At 30.1% G+C, this 19066-nt stretch overlaps 13 protein-coding genes across 13 annotated transcripts; 6 read left to right on the plus strand and 7 right to left on the minus strand.

The window, feature by feature from the left end:
* Nucleotides 1-43: 43 nt before the first annotated feature.
* Nucleotides 44-1348, minus strand: FG379_002703 (uncharacterized protein; the record flags this gene model as incomplete). The annotated part of the gene is made up of 1 exon (XM_067328393.1): nucleotides 44-1348. The coding sequence occupies one exon, from the start codon at nucleotides 1346-1348 to the stop codon at nucleotides 44-46; it is 1305 nt and encodes a 434-aa protein (XP_067181891.1).
* A 256-nt stretch (nucleotides 1349-1604) lies between these two features.
* Nucleotides 1605-2033, minus strand: FG379_002714 (40S ribosomal pelota RNA binding domain containing; the record flags this gene model as incomplete). Its single annotated transcript, XM_067328404.1, has 1 exon — nucleotides 1605-2033. One exon carries the CDS (start codon nucleotides 2031-2033, stop codon nucleotides 1605-1607), a length of 429 nt encoding a protein of 142 aa, XP_067181902.1.
* Nucleotides 2034-2946: 913 nt separating this feature from the next.
* On the plus strand, nucleotides 2947-3492 carry FG379_002725 (dynactin subunit p25; the record flags this gene model as incomplete). Its single annotated transcript, XM_067328415.1, has 1 exon — nucleotides 2947-3492. The coding sequence occupies one exon, from the start codon at nucleotides 2947-2949 to the stop codon at nucleotides 3490-3492; it is 546 nt and encodes a 181-aa protein (XP_067181913.1).
* A 228-nt stretch (nucleotides 3493-3720) lies between these two features.
* FG379_002736 (uncharacterized protein) lies at nucleotides 3721-4149 on the plus strand (the record flags this gene model as incomplete). Its single annotated transcript, XM_067328426.1, has 1 exon — nucleotides 3721-4149. One exon carries the CDS (start codon nucleotides 3721-3723, stop codon nucleotides 4147-4149), a length of 429 nt encoding a protein of 142 aa, XP_067181924.1.
* A 338-nt stretch (nucleotides 4150-4487) lies between these two features.
* Nucleotides 4488-6404, minus strand: FG379_002747 (arginine N-methyltransferase; the record flags this gene model as incomplete). Its single annotated transcript, XM_067328437.1, has 1 exon — nucleotides 4488-6404. One exon carries the CDS (start codon nucleotides 6402-6404, stop codon nucleotides 4488-4490), a length of 1917 nt encoding a protein of 638 aa, XP_067181935.1.
* A 489-nt stretch (nucleotides 6405-6893) lies between these two features.
* Nucleotides 6894-7757, plus strand: FG379_002758 (uncharacterized protein; the record flags this gene model as incomplete). Its single annotated transcript, XM_067328448.1, has 1 exon — nucleotides 6894-7757. One exon carries the CDS (start codon nucleotides 6894-6896, stop codon nucleotides 7755-7757), a length of 864 nt encoding a protein of 287 aa, XP_067181946.1.
* A 104-nt stretch (nucleotides 7758-7861) lies between these two features.
* On the minus strand, nucleotides 7862-8479 carry FG379_002769 (SNF7-like protein; the record flags this gene model as incomplete). The annotated part of the gene is made up of 1 exon (XM_067328459.1): nucleotides 7862-8479. One exon carries the CDS (start codon nucleotides 8477-8479, stop codon nucleotides 7862-7864), a length of 618 nt encoding a protein of 205 aa, XP_067181957.1.
* Nucleotides 8480-8948: 469 nt separating this feature from the next.
* FG379_002780 (uncharacterized protein) lies at nucleotides 8949-10010 on the plus strand (the record flags this gene model as incomplete). Its single annotated transcript, XM_067328470.1, has 1 exon — nucleotides 8949-10010. The coding sequence occupies one exon, from the start codon at nucleotides 8949-8951 to the stop codon at nucleotides 10008-10010; it is 1062 nt and encodes a 353-aa protein (XP_067181968.1).
* Nucleotides 10011-10771: 761 nt separating this feature from the next.
* FG379_002791 (uncharacterized protein) lies at nucleotides 10772-11716 on the minus strand (the record flags this gene model as incomplete). Its single annotated transcript, XM_067328481.1, has 1 exon — nucleotides 10772-11716. One exon carries the CDS (start codon nucleotides 11714-11716, stop codon nucleotides 10772-10774), a length of 945 nt encoding a protein of 314 aa, XP_067181979.1.
* A 1105-nt stretch (nucleotides 11717-12821) lies between these two features.
* Nucleotides 12822-14264, plus strand: FG379_002802 (vacuole membrane; the record flags this gene model as incomplete). Its single annotated transcript, XM_067328492.1, has 1 exon — nucleotides 12822-14264. The coding sequence occupies one exon, from the start codon at nucleotides 12822-12824 to the stop codon at nucleotides 14262-14264; it is 1443 nt and encodes a 480-aa protein (XP_067181990.1).
* A 1575-nt stretch (nucleotides 14265-15839) lies between these two features.
* Nucleotides 15840-16827, plus strand: FG379_002814 (uncharacterized protein; the record flags this gene model as incomplete). The annotated part of the gene is made up of 3 exons (XM_067328504.1): nucleotides 15840-15879; nucleotides 16150-16601; nucleotides 16657-16827. The coding sequence occupies 3 exons, from the start codon at nucleotides 15840-15842 to the stop codon at nucleotides 16825-16827; spliced, it is 663 nt and encodes a 220-aa protein (XP_067182002.1).
* A 507-nt stretch (nucleotides 16828-17334) lies between these two features.
* FG379_002824 (repetin) lies at nucleotides 17335-18195 on the minus strand (the record flags this gene model as incomplete). Its single annotated transcript, XM_067328514.1, has 1 exon — nucleotides 17335-18195. The coding sequence occupies one exon, from the start codon at nucleotides 18193-18195 to the stop codon at nucleotides 17335-17337; it is 861 nt and encodes a 286-aa protein (XP_067182012.1).
* Nucleotides 18196-18229: 34 nt separating this feature from the next.
* On the minus strand, nucleotides 18230-18628 carry FG379_002825 (uncharacterized protein; the record flags this gene model as incomplete). Its single annotated transcript, XM_067328515.1, has 1 exon — nucleotides 18230-18628. One exon carries the CDS (start codon nucleotides 18626-18628, stop codon nucleotides 18230-18232), a length of 399 nt encoding a protein of 132 aa, XP_067182013.1.
* Nucleotides 18629-19066: the final 438 nt, after the last annotated feature.

Here is a 19066-nt window from a genome sequence, read left to right on the forward strand (position 1 = left end):
GACTGACACAGGTCTCTTAAAACACACTGACAGGTGGGTGTGTCTAAGGAGAGTTGTCTATAAGGGCGTCTAGGGAGACGTAAATTATAAAGAACAACAATATACAGGTAGAAATGGCAGCGAATACGTTTACAACAACTCTCTTCCTCTCGTAAGATCTCACTAGTTTAGTATCTTCATCAACAATTGCTTGTTCAAGTTTAAGATCTTCTTTGATGAACATTATAATTTTTTCCTTCAATTCAATATCTTTTATTCCAATAGTTGCTAGGTCATGATAGGTCAAACTAGTGAATTTAGAATCAAAATCAAGATATCCCTTTTTATAGAATAATTTAAATATGAATTCATGTTTACCCATGACTCTTCTATTATTTAATTCATTGTAGTATCCTTTTTCGGCTATTTTGTGTTTTAAAAAAAATTTTGAGACTTCAGTCTCATATATTAAATCGTCGTAATCATGATTTATTTTTGTTTTTCTTTCTCTTATTTCTCCATTATTACCTGAATTTTTTTTGTTTTCATTAGTAATTGAATATTCATCCATTAAATCTTTATATGTTTTATTTTGACCATTTTTGGCATCTTGATTAAACCCTTCTTTAACAAATGAGCTGGCGAGTCCAAACATTCCATGTATAGATGCCATATGAAGAGCATTATTACCATTTCTATCAACTGAATTTAGAAGTTTTTCTTTTTGAATATCATTAACAGACTTTAGTATATATAGTGCTGTATTCGGCATATCATTTAGTATGCACAAATGCAATATAGAATAGTCTTCTTCATTATTCAACATAATAAGTGGGTCTGCTGAAAGTGATATTAATTCTGAAACAACTTCTTCGTTACTACATATCACAGCTAACTGGAGAGGCGTGTATTTTAAATGTTTATTTGGCGAGTTTACGTTCATTCCGCATTTAACTAATCTATGCACAACAATAGGTAACCCTAATCTAACACTCCAGTGTAGGGGTGAATCCCCAAATTCATTGTCACACAATTCTAAATTTGGCCTTCTCTTTAAAAGTACGTTTATGCATTCTATATTACCACCGTAATTAATTAGTGTTATTATTGGTGTGAAGGAGCTTGTTGGATCTCTCTTATTTATGTCAAGTTCTTTACATCTCATTAACAATTCTAGTATTTCTATATCCTGATTTTTACAGGCCAAATGTATGGGGATTACGCCTTTTTTGTTCGGTGAATTTATTAAAGAACCTAAATTTGAATTGATAATTGACATTCCATCATCCTCAGTGTAGTCAAATCCCAAAAGTTTTTTCAATTCCTCCCCGTTTGATTTACTTATTAATTTTATGCATTTTTCCAGCATTATTTCTACAATTGAAACTTTAATATCACTATTTAACTGAATACCTATGCCAGTTCCGTATTCTCTATCTTTCCCTCCAATTAATAAGTTAAAGGGGAATTGAGAGAATTTTAAATAGAGAAATGGACAGATAATGCTAGAGTGGGTTTAAGAAGCAAATACAGTTGAAAATAGATAAAGACGTAATTTAGAGTTTAAAATAAAATAAAAACAAAATATTAAAATAATTAGTGAAGTGACATTAAAATTTTTACAATTATGAACGACAGTTCTCTGCAATGTGCTTTTGTAGGTAGTGATATGCCTCAGACTCGACACCATAATCTACAATAGCCACAGACGCAGCTCCTACAACTTTGCGTGGATTACCTTCTCTGTCTACCTTACATAAACCTGCCATTTCTCCCAATTCCTTGGAATCTGGCACCATAATAAGTGGAATGCCTCTTTCACGGCATAGTGCCTCTACCAGTTGCTTATAACAATCCTCTTCGCATGATTCTGCTAAGAAACAAACCTGTGCTTTCTTTGAATCCAATGCCAATACTACTTCATTTAGTCCACGTAATAATCCACCCCTTACAAATGAATTCTTAAGTACGTATCTTATTGCTGTTGTTAAGTCGGTAACGACTTCATGTTCCTGTATTTGTGTACCTTCTTGATCAATTTCTATGTCAGACATCTCTCCTGATTAATTTAAAAACAGTATTATTAAAGACTTGAGACGAAGCAAATGGTTAAAATTTATTCACTCTTCAATAAGCGTGGTATTATAGTAATAACGCCGCTCCTGTCCTCACGGGTTATTCAATGCAACAAATTCACAGTAACTCCTTTTTATTGTTGTCGCTACTATTGTCTTGAATTGCAACACTCTTCTATAGAGAAAAGTTCTTTTAATTACTCAATTTTATGTACGAGACGCGACAAATTATTTTTATACTTTTATTTTTTTAAAGCGGTACCGATTATTTCTTATTAATTACAAAATACTGACTGAGCGCCGAACTTATAATAGAAGTATACCGCCTTTAAGGTATATATAATAAGTAGTTACTTTTTAGATTGAAGTGTAGGGGTGTTGTGAGATGATAATAGAAGAGGGTATGATATTGAATAAATACAGAAAAATACAAAAGTGGTGAAAATATCTGCATATTACAATGGAATGCGAGAGTGTGGTAAGGAGCAAAAAAGACTATGTCCAGACCGCATCGGGTATGTGAATGGAAAATGCGTAAATATTGAATATAAAGTTAACTTGAATACTAAAATTAAAAAAGGAAACATAGTTTGCAGAAAGACAATACTGTGTGGGAGCCAGAACATACATCTACTTGGTACGTGCATAATAGACCATGGAGTTATATTAAGGTAAGTTCAAGAACAAAGATGAGTAGGCGTAAAACGAGAAAACAGAAATCGATACAGTAACGAAAAACATTATGATTTTGGTTATAGTTACTGTTAAGGTTTAAGCGGAAGTGTAGGGTGAAAATTGAGAGAGAGGGAATAAAACACTTTCTCTTTTTACGTCTTACATTGGTGTTTCATTAGTAGCTTACTTTTTTGTGTAATTCAGGGGAGACTTGGTTATGATTAGAATAGGTCAATATGTAATAATGGAACCGAATTGTGTGATAAGGCCATGCTTCAAGAAAATAAATGGCAAGTATGGCTCGGTTCCGATAAACATAGGTGATTGTGTACATATAGGCAATAACTCAATAATAATGGCTTCTTCTATAGGTTCGAACGTTAGAATAGGAGAAAATAGCGTTATTGGGCCAGGTGTTGTCGTGAAGGATAATTGTATGATTAAACCAGACTCTGTTGTAACGTCCAATACAGTGATTCCGCCGTTCACAGAATGGGGTGGAGCTCCGGCAACTCTCTTAAGGCGACTGCCTGAATCACAAAACATTATTTTGCAACAGGACGCGATAAACTACTACCATAATTTCCAACTGGTATCTGACAAGGACTCCGAAGACAAAGAACAAATGCAACATTCTAATACAATGTACATAAAGTCGATGAAAACAGGGGTGTCTGGATATGTTAACGACAATGATGTTAGTAATAATAATGAAGGCAACAACATTAGTGACAACAACGCTATTAGTAACGAGAAAGATTAAAATGGTTCATATTTATTTAGTAAGAGCGAGTATTCCTTTACAATTGTAAAAACCAAAGTCTGGCGCCACATCGAGTAAGGAGATTAGTGAATATTACTATTGTAAACAAAGTAAAAGTATATGTGAAAATATAACTGAACGTAAGAACAAAAATAAAGCAGAATAAGATTAAGATGTGAAAAAGGCTGTCTCAATAGATGCACTTGTTTTTAGTGAGTTTATCATATAATGAAGAAAGGTAGTAAAGCCGGAGATACAAACGGTAGAAACTTATTTAACGAGACGGTGAAAGAAATACGGAAGTTGGTATATCCTCATTTAGATAAATTTCAACGTCAGCAGTATGAGGATATGAGGGCGAAAGTATTAGGTATAAAACAAAGGAAATCTCAAAAGATGCCCTTACCAGAGTTGCTGTCGCGTCAAAAAGCAACTAAAAGGCATATTGAAAACAGAAAAAAGCTGGAGCAAGAACTCAATATTAAGCTCCATGTGGGCGACAAGGCGAATAGATTTCAGGTAGCAAAGGAGAACAAGGACAAGAGGAGAATGAAAACAGAGAGAAGAATCTACTCAAACAACTTGAGTGGAAAGGGTTTCACAGAGAAATCCGGTGTTGTTTATGCAGGAAAAAACGCCATGAAAAAAAACGTGTAGTTATAGCTAACTACTCATTCCAATATTTATATAAGGACACCATAAGAAACTGCTCAATTCAGAAACATATTATTAACGTAAAAAGAAAAATTAGATTTAGGGTATACACGCTTTCCTGCTGTTGCTAATAAGATATTTTGGAGAAACAATGTATTAAAAAGTTTACCATTCTGTTATAAATAGTGTTTTTTACTTCTTTCTATTACATAATGGCAGCCTAATATGTATGCATGTACGCGTGTATGCATGCATACATGCCTTTTATACGACATAAACAGTATTCAAGTATGGGTAGGTAGGTGGTAATACCCTTTGTATTATTAGAATTGTAGTTTTAATCAATCCATAACATAGTAATTATATATTTGAGAATACGTGATGTTGTTAACTGTCCTGACGTTGTTCAATTCAAGTAGAATGCTAATGTGCCTTGAATTTTCTGTTTTAGGTGCAATTGAAATGAATCCAGTTAGGGTTCCGATTGCCTTAATAATACAGTTATTACTCGGTGAGTTTAAATGTAAAATCGTTTGTTTCCAGTGTGTAGGTTTTTCGAAAGGGGATGTTTCAAGAACAACTTTGTTTGACATATTGTCTTTGTCGTTGAAAATTGCTTTAAATGATACAACAATTGAGGTATAGAATCTATTTTCCGGAATGTTTATTGTAAATGGTTGTCTTAAATTCATCAACTCTTGCTTTGAAATGTCAATAATAGGAATGTTTTGCAAATTAAAAACGTCGGTTGTTCGTAGTCTTTCTAAAGGCACAATTTCTACGTATGGAGTTTCAAGGATGGACTGTACTTTAGGTGATATTTCAGATAAGTCTAGACCATAAAGTTTTTCGTTTAACCATGGATTTATCTGACTTTCGATGTTGTCAGAATAATCAGCCAATGACATCTGTAAACCGACTGAAGATGGGAATATGTGACCAATATACTCACCATTATTGCCCTTTTTTAAGTATTTATCTCTCGCATCCAATATTGTATAAAGCATACTTTCATACAATAAACAATATCCCATCCATTCAGATATAATAACATCGCATTTAAAAGGAGTGAGTCCGGTATGAGCCTTGCTGCCTTTGCTTAGAGATACAATATCAATATTATTGTTTTCATTGCCAAAGTATAAATCAATTTCCTCTAGTTTTCCATAGATGAATCTGATATCTTTGTCCAATTTGTTTTTTTGAGCAATTTTTTTTGCTATTTGAATTGTATCTTTAGCTGCATCTACAGCAACTACAAGTTTTGCACCACTTTTAATTGCAAATAAACTAAGTATTCCTGTTCCTGTTCCCACATCAAGCACTACTTTGTCTCTAAAAAATAAATCGGAATTCTTTTCATTAGTTATAAAATTATAGTAAGAGTCAGTTCTTGATTGATCTAGAATCATTTCTCTGTGTATATCCAAATGTGAATAGGAACAAAAGTATTGTTTATCTTCCTTAATGGTTTGTTCCTTAATGAGATCTTCAGTTGTCTTTTCCCTGCTTGACTCATATTTTCCAGTAATTAGCTCACTTTTTGGACTAATATTTTCACTAATTTTCATTAAATTGTTCTTTATAGGCTCGTTTTTTCGAAGTTCAGAAATAATCCCACTTAACGACATTATCTTTTGTTTAAGCATTTTGTTTTCTTCCTCCAATGACAATTCATTCACAACATTTTTGTTGTTAATATCATAATCGTAGCAAAAAGTACCGCAGTTTTTGTCATTAAAATATTCATTTAATTCAACAAAATCGTCGTTATTGTTTTCATCATAAACTGTATCTAATTCAAGTATAAGTCTATCGTCTGATATAATAGGTACCAATAATTCATCATCTTTCCAAATAAAACTATCATCTTTAATTTTTTTATATTCATCATACACATTAAGCCCCTTTTTTCCGCACATTCTCAAGTAATTTATAAGTCTGAATTGGCAGTACTCGTCCCTCCCTGACATAATATGTCTAAAATCAAATGCATGGTCATCTTTCATGTGAATCCAAACATCCTGAGTTAGTTGCGAGCAATAACTACAAAACAGACACTTTGCTTTTGAAAGAGTGCTAAACTCCTCCAAATACGAATCATATTCCAAATATGCGTCTTCCAGACCTTTATTCTCTGTTGTATCGTCACTGCCTAACTCGCTTTCAACCTCCAGATCGCTATTTGTGAGCTTTCCTGATTCGTCTTGAATCTCTATGTGCTGGGGTAAATCCTTCTCACCATTCCTCATACTCATTATATCCTTGTAAAAGCCCTTATTTAACCAAACATAGTATAGACTTCTTTGTTTGTTTGAAGGCCTTTGTAAGGCTCACTGGAAAACAAATATATGCAAGTCTTGTATTCTCAATTGGAAAAAGAGTAACAAATTCTGACTTTCTGGTCTGCAATTTATTGCCTATTCGGCTTCTCGGACTTCTGAACTCAGATTCCTTGCGATTTTTCTCTTGTAGCCTTGACTATTTACGCATAAATTCAAGTATTTGTCTGACCCGCCTAAATTCAAAATATGACATTTAAAAGTGAATTGGAGGTTATGATAAATAATATTAAATACGATAGTAAGGATAAGAAGGGAAATAATATATCAGATATAGGACTAACATGCAATTTTGGAAGAAATTAGACAGGAGAAAACTCAACAAAAGTTGCGTATAGCTCGTTTTTTTCCTAAACTTAGTGAATCGGACTTTCGTTTTGTTGGAATAAAGTATATCTCAGAGCTATGGTTTCAGAAGAAGTAGAGAAAGAACTGGGTGTTGGATGTGTAAATAATAGTCTGAAAAAAAAGTGCAGCAGTTGTAATAATGAATTCAAGTACAAATGTCCGGCCTGTGACGCGAGATCGTGTAGTTTAGAGTGTGTAAGAATGCATAAGAGAATAACAGGTTGTGATGGAAATTATTTGAACAAGCATATTAGCAGGGATATAACAATAAACCAATATACAGTGAATGATTTAGTTAGAGATCATAACTTTTTGCAGGAAGTTCGAAGAGGAATAGCAGGAGTCAAAGGAAATAATGGTGTTGAATTCAAAACCAGAACGGATTCAAACATACGAAAAAGTTTAAAGAACCAAACTAAATTAAGAAGGCAGACTCCAATACCCTTACTAACGAAAGCTTGTAGCAAAAGGAATATCAGGATATCATTTTGTCCAGTAAGTGGAATGCAAATAAGAAAACAAAACACGACTTATTATGACAAAAAAAATGATCATTTGTACTGGAAAATAGAGTTTAACATATTTAAAAGAGAATGTACAGACATTAGGAGTGAGATTGAGGGCGTAAATGATATTTCGTATGTAAATAAAGCTGAGAGAATAAATGAAGATAAAAACTGTGTCATGTTCAGGAAAATTCAAATAGACAATATTTCTGAAGAAGAAAAAGTATCAGAAAGATTGAGTAGAATATCTGATAGCTTAAGCAATGCAAATATATGCTATTTATGTGGCACTAGTAATGTAGATGATAGCAGTGATGTAGCAGATATGAATAAATTAGATGTTAATAAAACATTTAGGGAAAATTTTAGTGGAAAGAAAATGGTTGAATTCCCAAGAATAAAAGTAGTTATTTAAATTTGAAGATATATGTAAATTAGACTGTGAGTTAAATACAGTAATAAAAAGAAAATGGCAAATAAGTTTATATTTTTATATTTAGTACTATACTATTTTAGAAATTAAAGTTTTTCAATAATTTTTTCATCGAGTTTATTTGTATTGGAGTTAAATAGAACTTGATTATTGTTCAAAAATATATCGGATGATTCGAGTATCTTTTTGTCTATCTCCTGGGCTTGTATTGCACTTAACTCCTCCAGAAGTTCATTTTCGTTCATTGTAGGTAAAGACTGATTTATAATTTGCGATATCTCGTCGTGAATAAGTTGTTGTTCCTTTATACTGTCAGAAATTTTTTCTAATTTTTCAGTGTTTGTTGAAGACAAAATAGATTGATGGGCAAAAGCACTTGCAGATAGTGCTGACATTGTTATTTGTTGTGTTTTGGCAGTTTCCAAATTAAGTAGTTGTTGCTCCAGTAATAAGCTCGAGCTCAGTAATTTCTCTCTCTCTTGTGTTACAAGTTTTTTTCTTCTTAATACAAGCAATGCAGAGTTTTTGTCTCCTTGTAATGCTAAGTTTGCTGCTTCGCTCTCTAATTTCTTTTCTTTTTCTTCCAAATCTTGTAAGGACTTTTGAATGGCTTCAGATGCTTTTAACGCCTTTTCTTGAGCAGCTTCAATATCAGATAGGGGGTCTACCTGGCTTTTTTCTTCTTTTTTCCTAAACAAAAACATCCTTTATTTATTCTTTTTTTAATTGATAACTGCTTCACCCTCTTTTCTTTCATTACTCTCGCAATCTAATACTATCAAGCCACCTATAGTATTTGAGTGGCCTCCCGCCAAAAACAATTACTGCTTGGATTAACAACGTATGGTAAAACTACTTTTTGGTGTCACACATTGCTTTAGTAGTGCCATAAACCTGAGATTTTAGTGGTTTTTATCTGAAGGCAAACGGTAAGCTAAGAACAGAAGGTGGAATAGGTGGAAACAACTTTGTTTACTAACATTTTCAAGCATTAAGTACTGATGCGAAGAGTAATAAACAAGAAAAAAAATAATATAAAAAATAGGTGAAATAAAACAAACGAGATAAAGCTAAACGGAAATTACGCAAATGAGGCAACGCCTTATGCTTAACTCTCAAGTGCTCATATGAGCAAATAATAAACCATAAAGCATTGTTTAGTCTTTGGTAATCATGAGGGGAGAGAAAAGAAACAGAGAAATAAGTGACAGTTACCAAGAGGATGAGGGAGAAAAAGTGGGATCTGAGCTCGGAAAGTTTTTGGAATTATTCGGAGAGGAGATTAAATTAAGCATGAGTAAAAAAAGTTCTATTATAGAAAGCACTGAAGCCATTAACAAAATTTTAGATAATATAAATAATGTTGATATAGACAACAATGTGCTATTTTATTTTGTGAATGACAAAGCAATAAGAATATTTGAAGAGTATTTATTATATTTAGAATCAAAAATAGATAGTGAAACTTCTGATATAATTTTTAAATCCCTCAAACTATTTTTGAATGTAATTTTCGACATTTCAAACCTGGAGTATGGAGGCGAGTACGAAAACATAAAGCCAATGGTACTTGGAATGTTTTTAGATAGCAATATAATTAAAAATTTGATGGATGTAATTAACAAAGTAGAGTTACAATTTGAAAATGAATGCAACTTGATAAGCAAAAAATCAACTTATTATGAGGAGATATTATTCGATTATTTTAATTTGTTGGAGTCAATTTTAGAGTTAGACCCTAAAAGGTCATCTTCTGAGTTATTGAAATGCAAAAAGCTGTTTAGTTGGTTGTTAAACTCACTTGAAGATGATATTGGTAAAACTGGTGGTGACAATAACGCCAGAGCAAATAAAGCAATAGGAAGCATTTCACAAAGCAAAATAGAAATACTGAGCATTATGTTTCAGAATATGAATTATTCAGACATAATAGAATTAGAGACTTTTTCGGTGAATATTATGGACCTGTTATTAATTAAATTAGCGAATATGGGACTAATAAATGGTGAAGTAATTGGGTATGAGAATAGAGAATTTGTTCATAATATCATTGATATTATATGTAGTCTTTTGTTATTTGAGAAAGAACGATTGAATTTCGTTGAATTGGAAGGAATTGAATTAATGCTTAAATTTATTAAGGAAAAAATATTTTTGAGATCACTATCTGTTAAGGTGCTATCTTTTGCACTGTTAAGTAATTCAAGTATAAACAATAAGTTTGTTAAGTTGTAAGTTTGTAAAAAAAATAGATAGTAAAAACTTTTGTTAATTAACTATAAAAAACAAACTCTGTTTGAATTAACTTGAATATTAGACTTGGCTTGAAACAAATATTCGCCTTGCTTAATCATTCAATTTTAGAATTAAATAAAAGAAAAAGCAAGACAAAACAACAACAAGATACAGATGAGCATATCTGTAGCATTATTAAGTCGCTTTTACATTACTGCAAGGGTAAGTTAGTTGAATAATTCGAATTTTGCTCATTTAACATAATTTTTCTTTAAATACAAGTAGGAAATGAACTCAAAAGAGTTTTAGATAAGCTCACAAATGAAAATTTCGGGAAATTAAAACTTCTCGCTAAACTAAGGGAGTTTTACTCAAACAACATATTTAATTCTCTTGAATATGATGAGGATAACGTTGAGATTGCAGAAACTATAGCCATAGATGCAGGACTGTTTATTGTACAACTTATTGATATCATATTATTTTACACTTTTTACTACATATACTTTGAATTTTCGGGTTATGATAATAATTATGCAAACGAAAATGGCATCTTAGAAACTATTCTGGAGCTAGGTATAACTGTAGAGGATATATCAACAAGTATTGATGACTATTCTAATTCACTCGAAAACGATGAGCTTACACTTATAAATCATATGAGATCAAAAATTAACATTTAAATCTAATTGGTTTTTTTGTTTCGTATTTGCTAAAAACGTATTTTTTTAATATTCTGTTATTCATTCAAGTTTGATATATTATAACCAAATAATGTTGTTTAGACTTCTAAATAAAGTAGGCAATTCGTCAATAATGTCGAAATCATCCCAATTAATAAAGTCATCCAAATTAAATATACCATTTCCAAAATTGCCACCATTGTAATCAGTGTCCAAATCTGTTGTATTATCACTATCTAATTCACTAAATGTTCTAGTACCAAAAATAGATGATATAAGACCTTTGGCTAAATTAGGATCTGCATTCTTATTGTAAAGTCCAACGCTTAAATTAATTAATTTAACTATTGGGACAGATGTATTATAGTCAGAAAATTCCATTATATAATAATCACCATTATATATCGTCCAATTTGCATCTTCGATTGCATTAAAAACATCAATGAAATCATCACTGTTTTGAGCGTAGTCTCTCATATATATATCTTTTTCAGAAGATATGTTCTTACTGGTCGAATTTTTGTCAAAATCTGTATTATTTCTTCCTGAATTGTTTCCAGTAGTCTCCAATATATAGTTATTTTTATTTTTTCTTATATTGTTGTTCTCTTTCACTAAATTTGAATTCTCTATCTTTTCTCCAAGAGAATCGTTTAGTTGGGATGAATGTGGATTTGTTTCAATCAAACCAATTGTTAGGTTACTAAAATTGTTTGATCCCGATTCGTTTGTTTTGTTCACTTCAATCTCTGGAATGCTATAAATCCCATTTTTAACTGATATTTGGGTTTTACAGTCACCACCGCTATCTGTTGAGTTAGAGTCAACACTCAGTTTCCTAAACGAGTCAAAATTGCTTGCTTTGTTGTTATTTTCTCCATAAGAATGAAACAGTTCATTTTTTGCAAATTTCTTTTTAATTAACTTAACGTTATATTTAGTTACATTGTGCCTTTCAGTGTAAACAAAGTTCTCATTTGAGAATATTGTTGTAAAAATAAGAAACAATGTCAATTTACCCATTACTTATTTCAAAACTTAAGAAAAAAAAGATTATATCTACCTACAATGTAATTTGAAAATTACTCTTATAGACTAAAATTTGGTGACCACCATTAACATTATTTCAAACAACAGTTACTAAATTTATAACATTTTTAAATTACGCTGCAAATACATGCAAAACAAAAATACATCGTCATTTTGTTTTTATCTTAATTTTATATAAGAAATAAAAAAACATCTAATGAAAGTATTCGTGGGTTTATTGAATGCATTTTAGCAATTACAATCTTAATTATAGGAAAATTCTTGCGAAGCTACATAAATTAATTTAACGAAATCTACATTTTATGGTTTATTGATTTAGAATTGTAGTTTTGGTTTTTGTTCTCTTCTTGAAACATGGAAAATACAAATAGGAGAATGAAGCAAGGCAAAAGCTTTTTTTGTTGTTTGAATCAATTAATTCATTTGTTGATGTGTTTCATATCTATACACATTTTATTTATAAATTTAAAAAATATTTTATATTAAACTAGTTGCCGCCTCTTTTATTTTTAATTACTTTGCCCCCACACTTGTACACACAAATTAATAATAAATAGTATATTAGTCACAGGCATCGAAATTAAATAAAAGATACTCTCTTTTCTTTTTTTAAGAAAAGACAAGTAATTGAATTTAAACTTTGAGTATTCTGGTGTACAACCGAATAACAACACTAAGATTGAACTATAGGCATCAACATCATCTTGTACTGATAAAGTTTGGATAGATAAAATTTTATTTACCAGAAGAGGTATTTTAAATATATTATTATTATTGCAAAACTAGTAAATTGATTTACTGGGACTCGTGTGATGCTAATCTAATTGCTAATTTGCTTGAGGTAAAAGTATTAGACAGTGACAGTTAAAATTATAGGTTATTGTACATAAAACCGTTGTTACAATTTGTTTTTGAGATATAATTTAATATAAAATACGTAAATGTGCAATAAATGAACAAATAGAATTATACATATATATATGTTCGCACATATATATATATATATGTGCGAACATATATATAAACGCATACGTATGTGTATGATACAGTAAGAAAAAGTATTTTGAAATGCACAAAGATGTCTAGCGAGATAAATTTATATAAAAGTCCAATAAGGACACTGAAATTAGCTCTTTTATTTTGTTTTGATGTGGTTTACAAATTAACCCTAGATATAATATACAAATGGTACCGTTACATAATAGTATTAAGCTTGCTTACACTGTTCGTGCACATATTAAGCATTACAAATAAGTTTTTGAACGAATTAATTCACTATTACATTTATTTAAGCGTACTAAATGGCATTTGGTGGATTGGGTTGGGATTTTTGAGTTCTGTTGGTCTTGGTTCTGGAATACACACGGGACTTTTATTTTTGTTTCCACATGTATATTCTATCATTAAAACTATAGAAAATTATAACACCCTTAATTTTGATCCAAGAGTAAACATGTGGAACAATATACTTAATCCCGGAGAATTGTTTTCAGTACAAAGCCAAAGTGGCAGCAACAATAACTATGATGTGAGTCTGCTGATGATATTGATAAAGGTTCTTCCATACTCATTTTTATGGGGATTTGGAACTGCATTAGGTGAGCTTCCTCCTTATGCAGCCGCTTACGCAGCATCAAAGTCAAGATTAAATAAAAGAATAAGAGAAATAAACAAAAAGAATCAAGTAAACGATAACGATAATAACAATAACGAAAGATATAGCTTGAACAATATAAGCACCAAGGAAATATCAAGTGAATTGTTTACATACAAAACACTTGATTTTGAGTATTTCGCAGGAAAGGATCAAGATATTGGGTTATATGAAACTGAAGAACATTGTGGTAATGTAAACGGTGGTTTTATTAATAGTGTAAAAAACAGGATAATGATATTAACAAAAAGATTCATCGTTTATTTAATAAACAGATTGGGTGGGTACGGTGTCTTTTTACTTAGTTGTTGGCCAAATTTGATGTTTGATTTATGTGGCATTATATGTGGTCATTATCTAATGAATTTTTGGACTTTTTTTATACCACTTATTATAGGTAAAGGTGTAATTAAGGTATTTTTCCAAACGACATTACTTGTATTTCTTTTCTCTAATAAATTTGAAGATAAACATGTTGATATCATTTTTTGGTTTATTACTAAATGGCCAATTTCAAGATTATTTAAAAAAAATTATAGTAGCGATAGTGGAAGTTTAAAGGAGTTTATTCAAAAAGAGCTCCATATTATCAAGAATACTCTGAGTAATATTAAAGAAAACGGTGGTGGCGTTAGTGGAGAATATGATTCAACAGACATCATTGCAAATATAAACAAAAAAACTACTAACGATAATATCTTCAAAAGAATGCTGGGAACCGTCATAAGCAAGCTATCTTTTACCCACATTTTTTCATGGATTACTATTCTTGTTGTAGTTGTGTTTTCTGTGTCCATCATTAATGAGGCTGCAAAACATCAAGATGAGATTTATCATTCAGAAGTAGAAAAAGAGAAAATAGAATAGATTAACGCTTTTATTTGAACCATCCATTTTGTTGCCCTTCATTACCGGGATATGCATATTTATATTTAATTTTTCCCATTTTTTACTTCTATAGCCTAATTCATTTTTGCATGATCTGGTGTATGCATCTCTTCTGGCACAAATGGGGCTGGGTGATACCGCCTTTCAGCGCCATATCAAGAAATAACTCTTATGAAGACAGATTGTATCCAGTAATCTAATAAAAAAAATCACAGATTTAATAGTAATAATAGTGAAGTTTTTTTTCTATAGACATCATTTGTAGTAATAATAAAGAAGAATTTACGTTTTCCTCCTTTGTAAATTGTTAATTGGTGGACAATATACTTCTACACATTGCTTACAATATTAATAGCAAACTATAACTTGTTTTGTTTCTATTATAATTGGGAGTATTTTATAGCTTTGCATTCGAGTTAAGAGTTGTTTATTTAATAGTGGTTCTGAAAGGCATATTGATTTTTAGCAAAAATATTAAAATAATCCAGGGACTGACTTCCGGCTCGATAAGTTTCTTTTGGGATTATAGTTATACAAATTAGACACACTGGAGGTTTTTCAATCAGATTTTTATATTCATCTTTCAGTATTTATACAAACAAACCGTGAGAATTTGCTACTGGAATTCTTCTTCAAGTTTTTATTTTGCACTCTTTTGAACAAATAATAATTAACACTGATAATTTCAATATATATATGTAAATATATTGAAATAAAATATTTACTGTTGGTTTTTCCTTTCTATTTCCCTTGTTTATTTTTGAGTTTTCTCCAAGTCCTTTTAATTTATTTAAGCAAGAATTGAATACCAATTATTAAACATATTAATACTTTTAGCTAGTAATATATATTAATAGTAGGTAAAGATGGCAAAGTCATATATTGTTAGATCAAGAGACAATACAAGAGGAAGAGGTTTGTTGAATGACTATCAGAATTACGGTTGCAATTTAAAGTACATAAGTTATTATTTTTGTACAATTTTGATTACATAAGTACGATTAGTATATATCCGTTTCAGAGGTATTTTGAAAGATGAACTCTTATATATAGTTGGTGTAATATATCAATTTTAATTGAATTGGTGGCATATTGTTTTATTTGAATTTACAAGACTGAAGTGTAATATATTATATTGAATATCAACACCTTTTATACCTTTTTTTACTAGTTCCATATTAAAAAAATGCACTATTATACTTATCACCGTTTCACATATGACCTTATTACTCTATTTAATATTAAATAACTGTCTCCATTTGAGGTGTACATCTTAATTGTTTGGTCCGATATTTATATTATTCAAATTAACTGGTTATATGGTTATTTTATTTATTTGTATACACTTACATAAAAATGTGTATTATTAATGATGCAATACCACCTATATTGCTAATCACAAAAGTTTTTTTTTCTACTTAATGCTATATAATTCATATATAAGTAAATAAACGTATTTATATGAGTTTAAATACATTTTATATTGAGCTTGATTAACGAATTCATATAAATTGTTATATTCGAGAATCACATTTGCTTATTTATGAACTCTATATGGACATTTGGATTATTGTAAAAAGAATTAATAAAAGGTGTATGATTTGAGGTATAGTATTTGAATTAAAAGATGTCTTGTTGATTTAAAATAAAATACTCACGTGAATGTGTTTATTATAAGGTATTACACTTATTTTTCGATCCCAATTTAATTTAGAGTGCATTCTTCTCTTATTTCGGATAACCATAAATAATCGTAATTATTACTGGGATTGTTACAAATGTAAATAATTTAATGAAAAAGCAATACGTAATCTGAAATTAATAGACAATTATCACTAACTTTTTTCTTTTTTAAATATTATAGGTTCATCATATAGAAATAGAAGTACAAGCAATAACAGAAGAAATGTAAATAGCAGCAATTTGAATACTTCGAGTTCAAGAAGATCATCATTAAACAGTACGAGAAATGGTGGTATTTCCAAATCCCGTGTTTCTCGTGGTTTTGGAGGAAGGAGGGTGAATACATCTTTTAATAACTTTGGTAAAAGACGGAATTCATCAAATAGAAATGAAAATAATAATTCTTCTCTTTCAGGAAATTATAGAGATAGAAAAAACAATGGTGTGTCTAGATTTAACAAGAATGAATTTTCAATTTCAAGAGGAAATAACAACGGTAGATATAGAAGAAGTGGAGCATCCAATAATTTTGGAAGAAGGGGGTCGTTTAACTTGAAATCTAAAGGTAGTAATAACAATAACCGACGCTATCAAAAAAACAAGAATTCTAAAAAAACAACGGTTTCATCATTGGTAAGTTCGTTTTCTTTATTCTTTAATTAATGTCATTATACTATTTAATATTTAGGATGCTGCCTTGGATACATACATGGGTCTAGAAGTTTGTAAGGCAAGACTGGATTCTCAATTAGATTCATATTTTTCTGGGCAGAGCACTGGAGAATGCGAGGGAATCGCGGTTTCGGGAACTGATTTAGCAATGAGTATGGATGCAAATCAAGAATCAGTTATGATTTAATTAATGAAAGTAGGTAATATCAATACTCTAGGTAGTAATTTTGTTAAGTAACATTTGAGTTAAGGGAAGAATATATATTTGAATGTTTGTACTTGCGTTGTGACCATAGTAAATATTATTATCATTACAAAATGTATTTTCACTAAAATAGGAGTGTTAGATACAGAATAGAAACTAAAAGTAGAAAGAAAAAGGAAATTAATAACAATGAATCAATGCTAATTTATTGGTATGTCCTAAGTAAACTGTGTGGTTTTACTGGTCACAGATAGTTTTGATTCATCTTCTTACCCCATTTGCCATTATATTTGAATTACTAGGTTTAATATAAAAATTCATTCTATCATCATTATTATCACTAGAGATGTTGTCAATTTAATGTAAATATAACTTCTAATTACTGTCATAACTCTTAATATTTATATCATTTTTCTGTTGAGATAATTCAGGTGATCACCATTACCTTTACTATAGTTGTTCCTTTTGTTATAATTAACTTTATTTTAGTTATGGCCTTGATGGATTAGTAGGATCATCATCATTACTTAGATTATAATCCCTTCTTTGATCGTGGTTGTTATCATCATTATTTAGATTGTGGTTGTTGTCATCATCTAGATTATAATCCCTTCTTTGATTGTGGTTGTCACTATCATCTAGACTATAATCCCTTCTTTGATTATGGTTGTCATCATTGTTTAGATTATAATCTCTTCTTTGATAGTGCTTATCATCATTATTTAGATTGTGGTTGTTGTCATCATCTAGATTATAATCTCTTCTTTGATTGTGGTTGTTGTCATCATCTAGACTATAATCCCTTCTTAGACTATAATCCCTTCTTTGATTGTGGTTGTTGTCATCATCTAGACTATAATCCCTTCTTTGATTATGGTTGTTGTCATCATTATTTAGATTATAATCTCTTCTTTGATTGTGGTTGTTGTCATCATCTAGACTATAATCCCTTCTTTGATTGTGGTTGTCACTATCATCTAGACCATAATTACGTCTTTGATTGTGATTGTTGTCATCATCATCTAGACTATAATTCTTTCTTTGATCATGAATACCATTATCATTTAGATTATAATCTTTTCCTTGATTATGGTTGTTATCATCACTTAAATTATAATTTTGTTGCTTATTATAATCATATTCTTCATAGTTTAAATTGTAATCTTGATTTTTTTCTTTTTGATCCATTTGACTGAATTCATTATTGACTTGTTTGTCACTCTTATTGCCAAAATAATTGGTTTCTTTATAAAAATCAGGTACGTCTTCTTCAGTAATTTCACTTTCATTTATTTCTCTATATTTTTTCTCAGGATTATATCCATTTTTTACAGAATTTTCATTCCTCATTGAAATAATAACCTACATAAAAAAGAATAAAAGTTTATGTATATTGTACTTTATCAAATTCAGTTATATTTATTAAACTTACATCTTTAATGATAATATTTCGTATGGCGTTAAAATATCTTTGCCAAAATATTTCTTCAGACATTCTACTTGGTACAAGTTGGTATCTAATATCACTTAATTCCTGTATTTGCATTAATAAAGCTCCTGCCCATTCTGCAAATGCGAAATTACAGTTTGGTGAATCCTCATCTAATGAAAAATTTTCTATTATAGATACTGGACAATTTGAGAGAAAAACATGTTTATTTAATGTGAGACCTTGTACTTTCTCCTTTATATTCTTGTAATTCCATTTTAGTACAGTATTTGTAGGTAGTTCTTCACTGGACCATTGAACTATATGAAACCATGGAAACACATTATCTTGCATTGTTTCTGAAATCAAATATTAACATTCGAAGAAAATTCAAGTAGACACTAGTTGTAAACCTACCATCAAAGTCTTTCATTTCAAGTTCCATAACTTCTGTTAAATCTTCAACGCTTTCTACGATACCCATGATTAATATTAAAATATAATCTTTTTTGCTACTTTCAATTCTATATTATAAATCGTATGTTAACTCCACTAATTTATCAATAAAATGAAATAGTATCAAAAATAGTAAATGATATAATATGTATTAATATTTAAATATAAAAAACACTAATGAAAGCACCAATACATATATAAATGTACTGTACTTACATGACAATTATTCTCAAATAAAAAGTGATTACTGTAATATATTTTTAATTATGTGCCACTAATAGTATTAAGTGCATAAAATTTCTTTACCCAGTAATAATAACGAAACAATTATGCTAA

Source organism: Cryptosporidium bovis (genome assembly GCF_009768925.1).
Source record: "Cryptosporidium bovis isolate 45015 chromosome Unknown contig_4, whole genome shotgun sequence".
NCBI classification, from domain to species: Eukaryota; Apicomplexa; class Conoidasida; order Eucoccidiorida; family Cryptosporidiidae; genus Cryptosporidium; species Cryptosporidium bovis.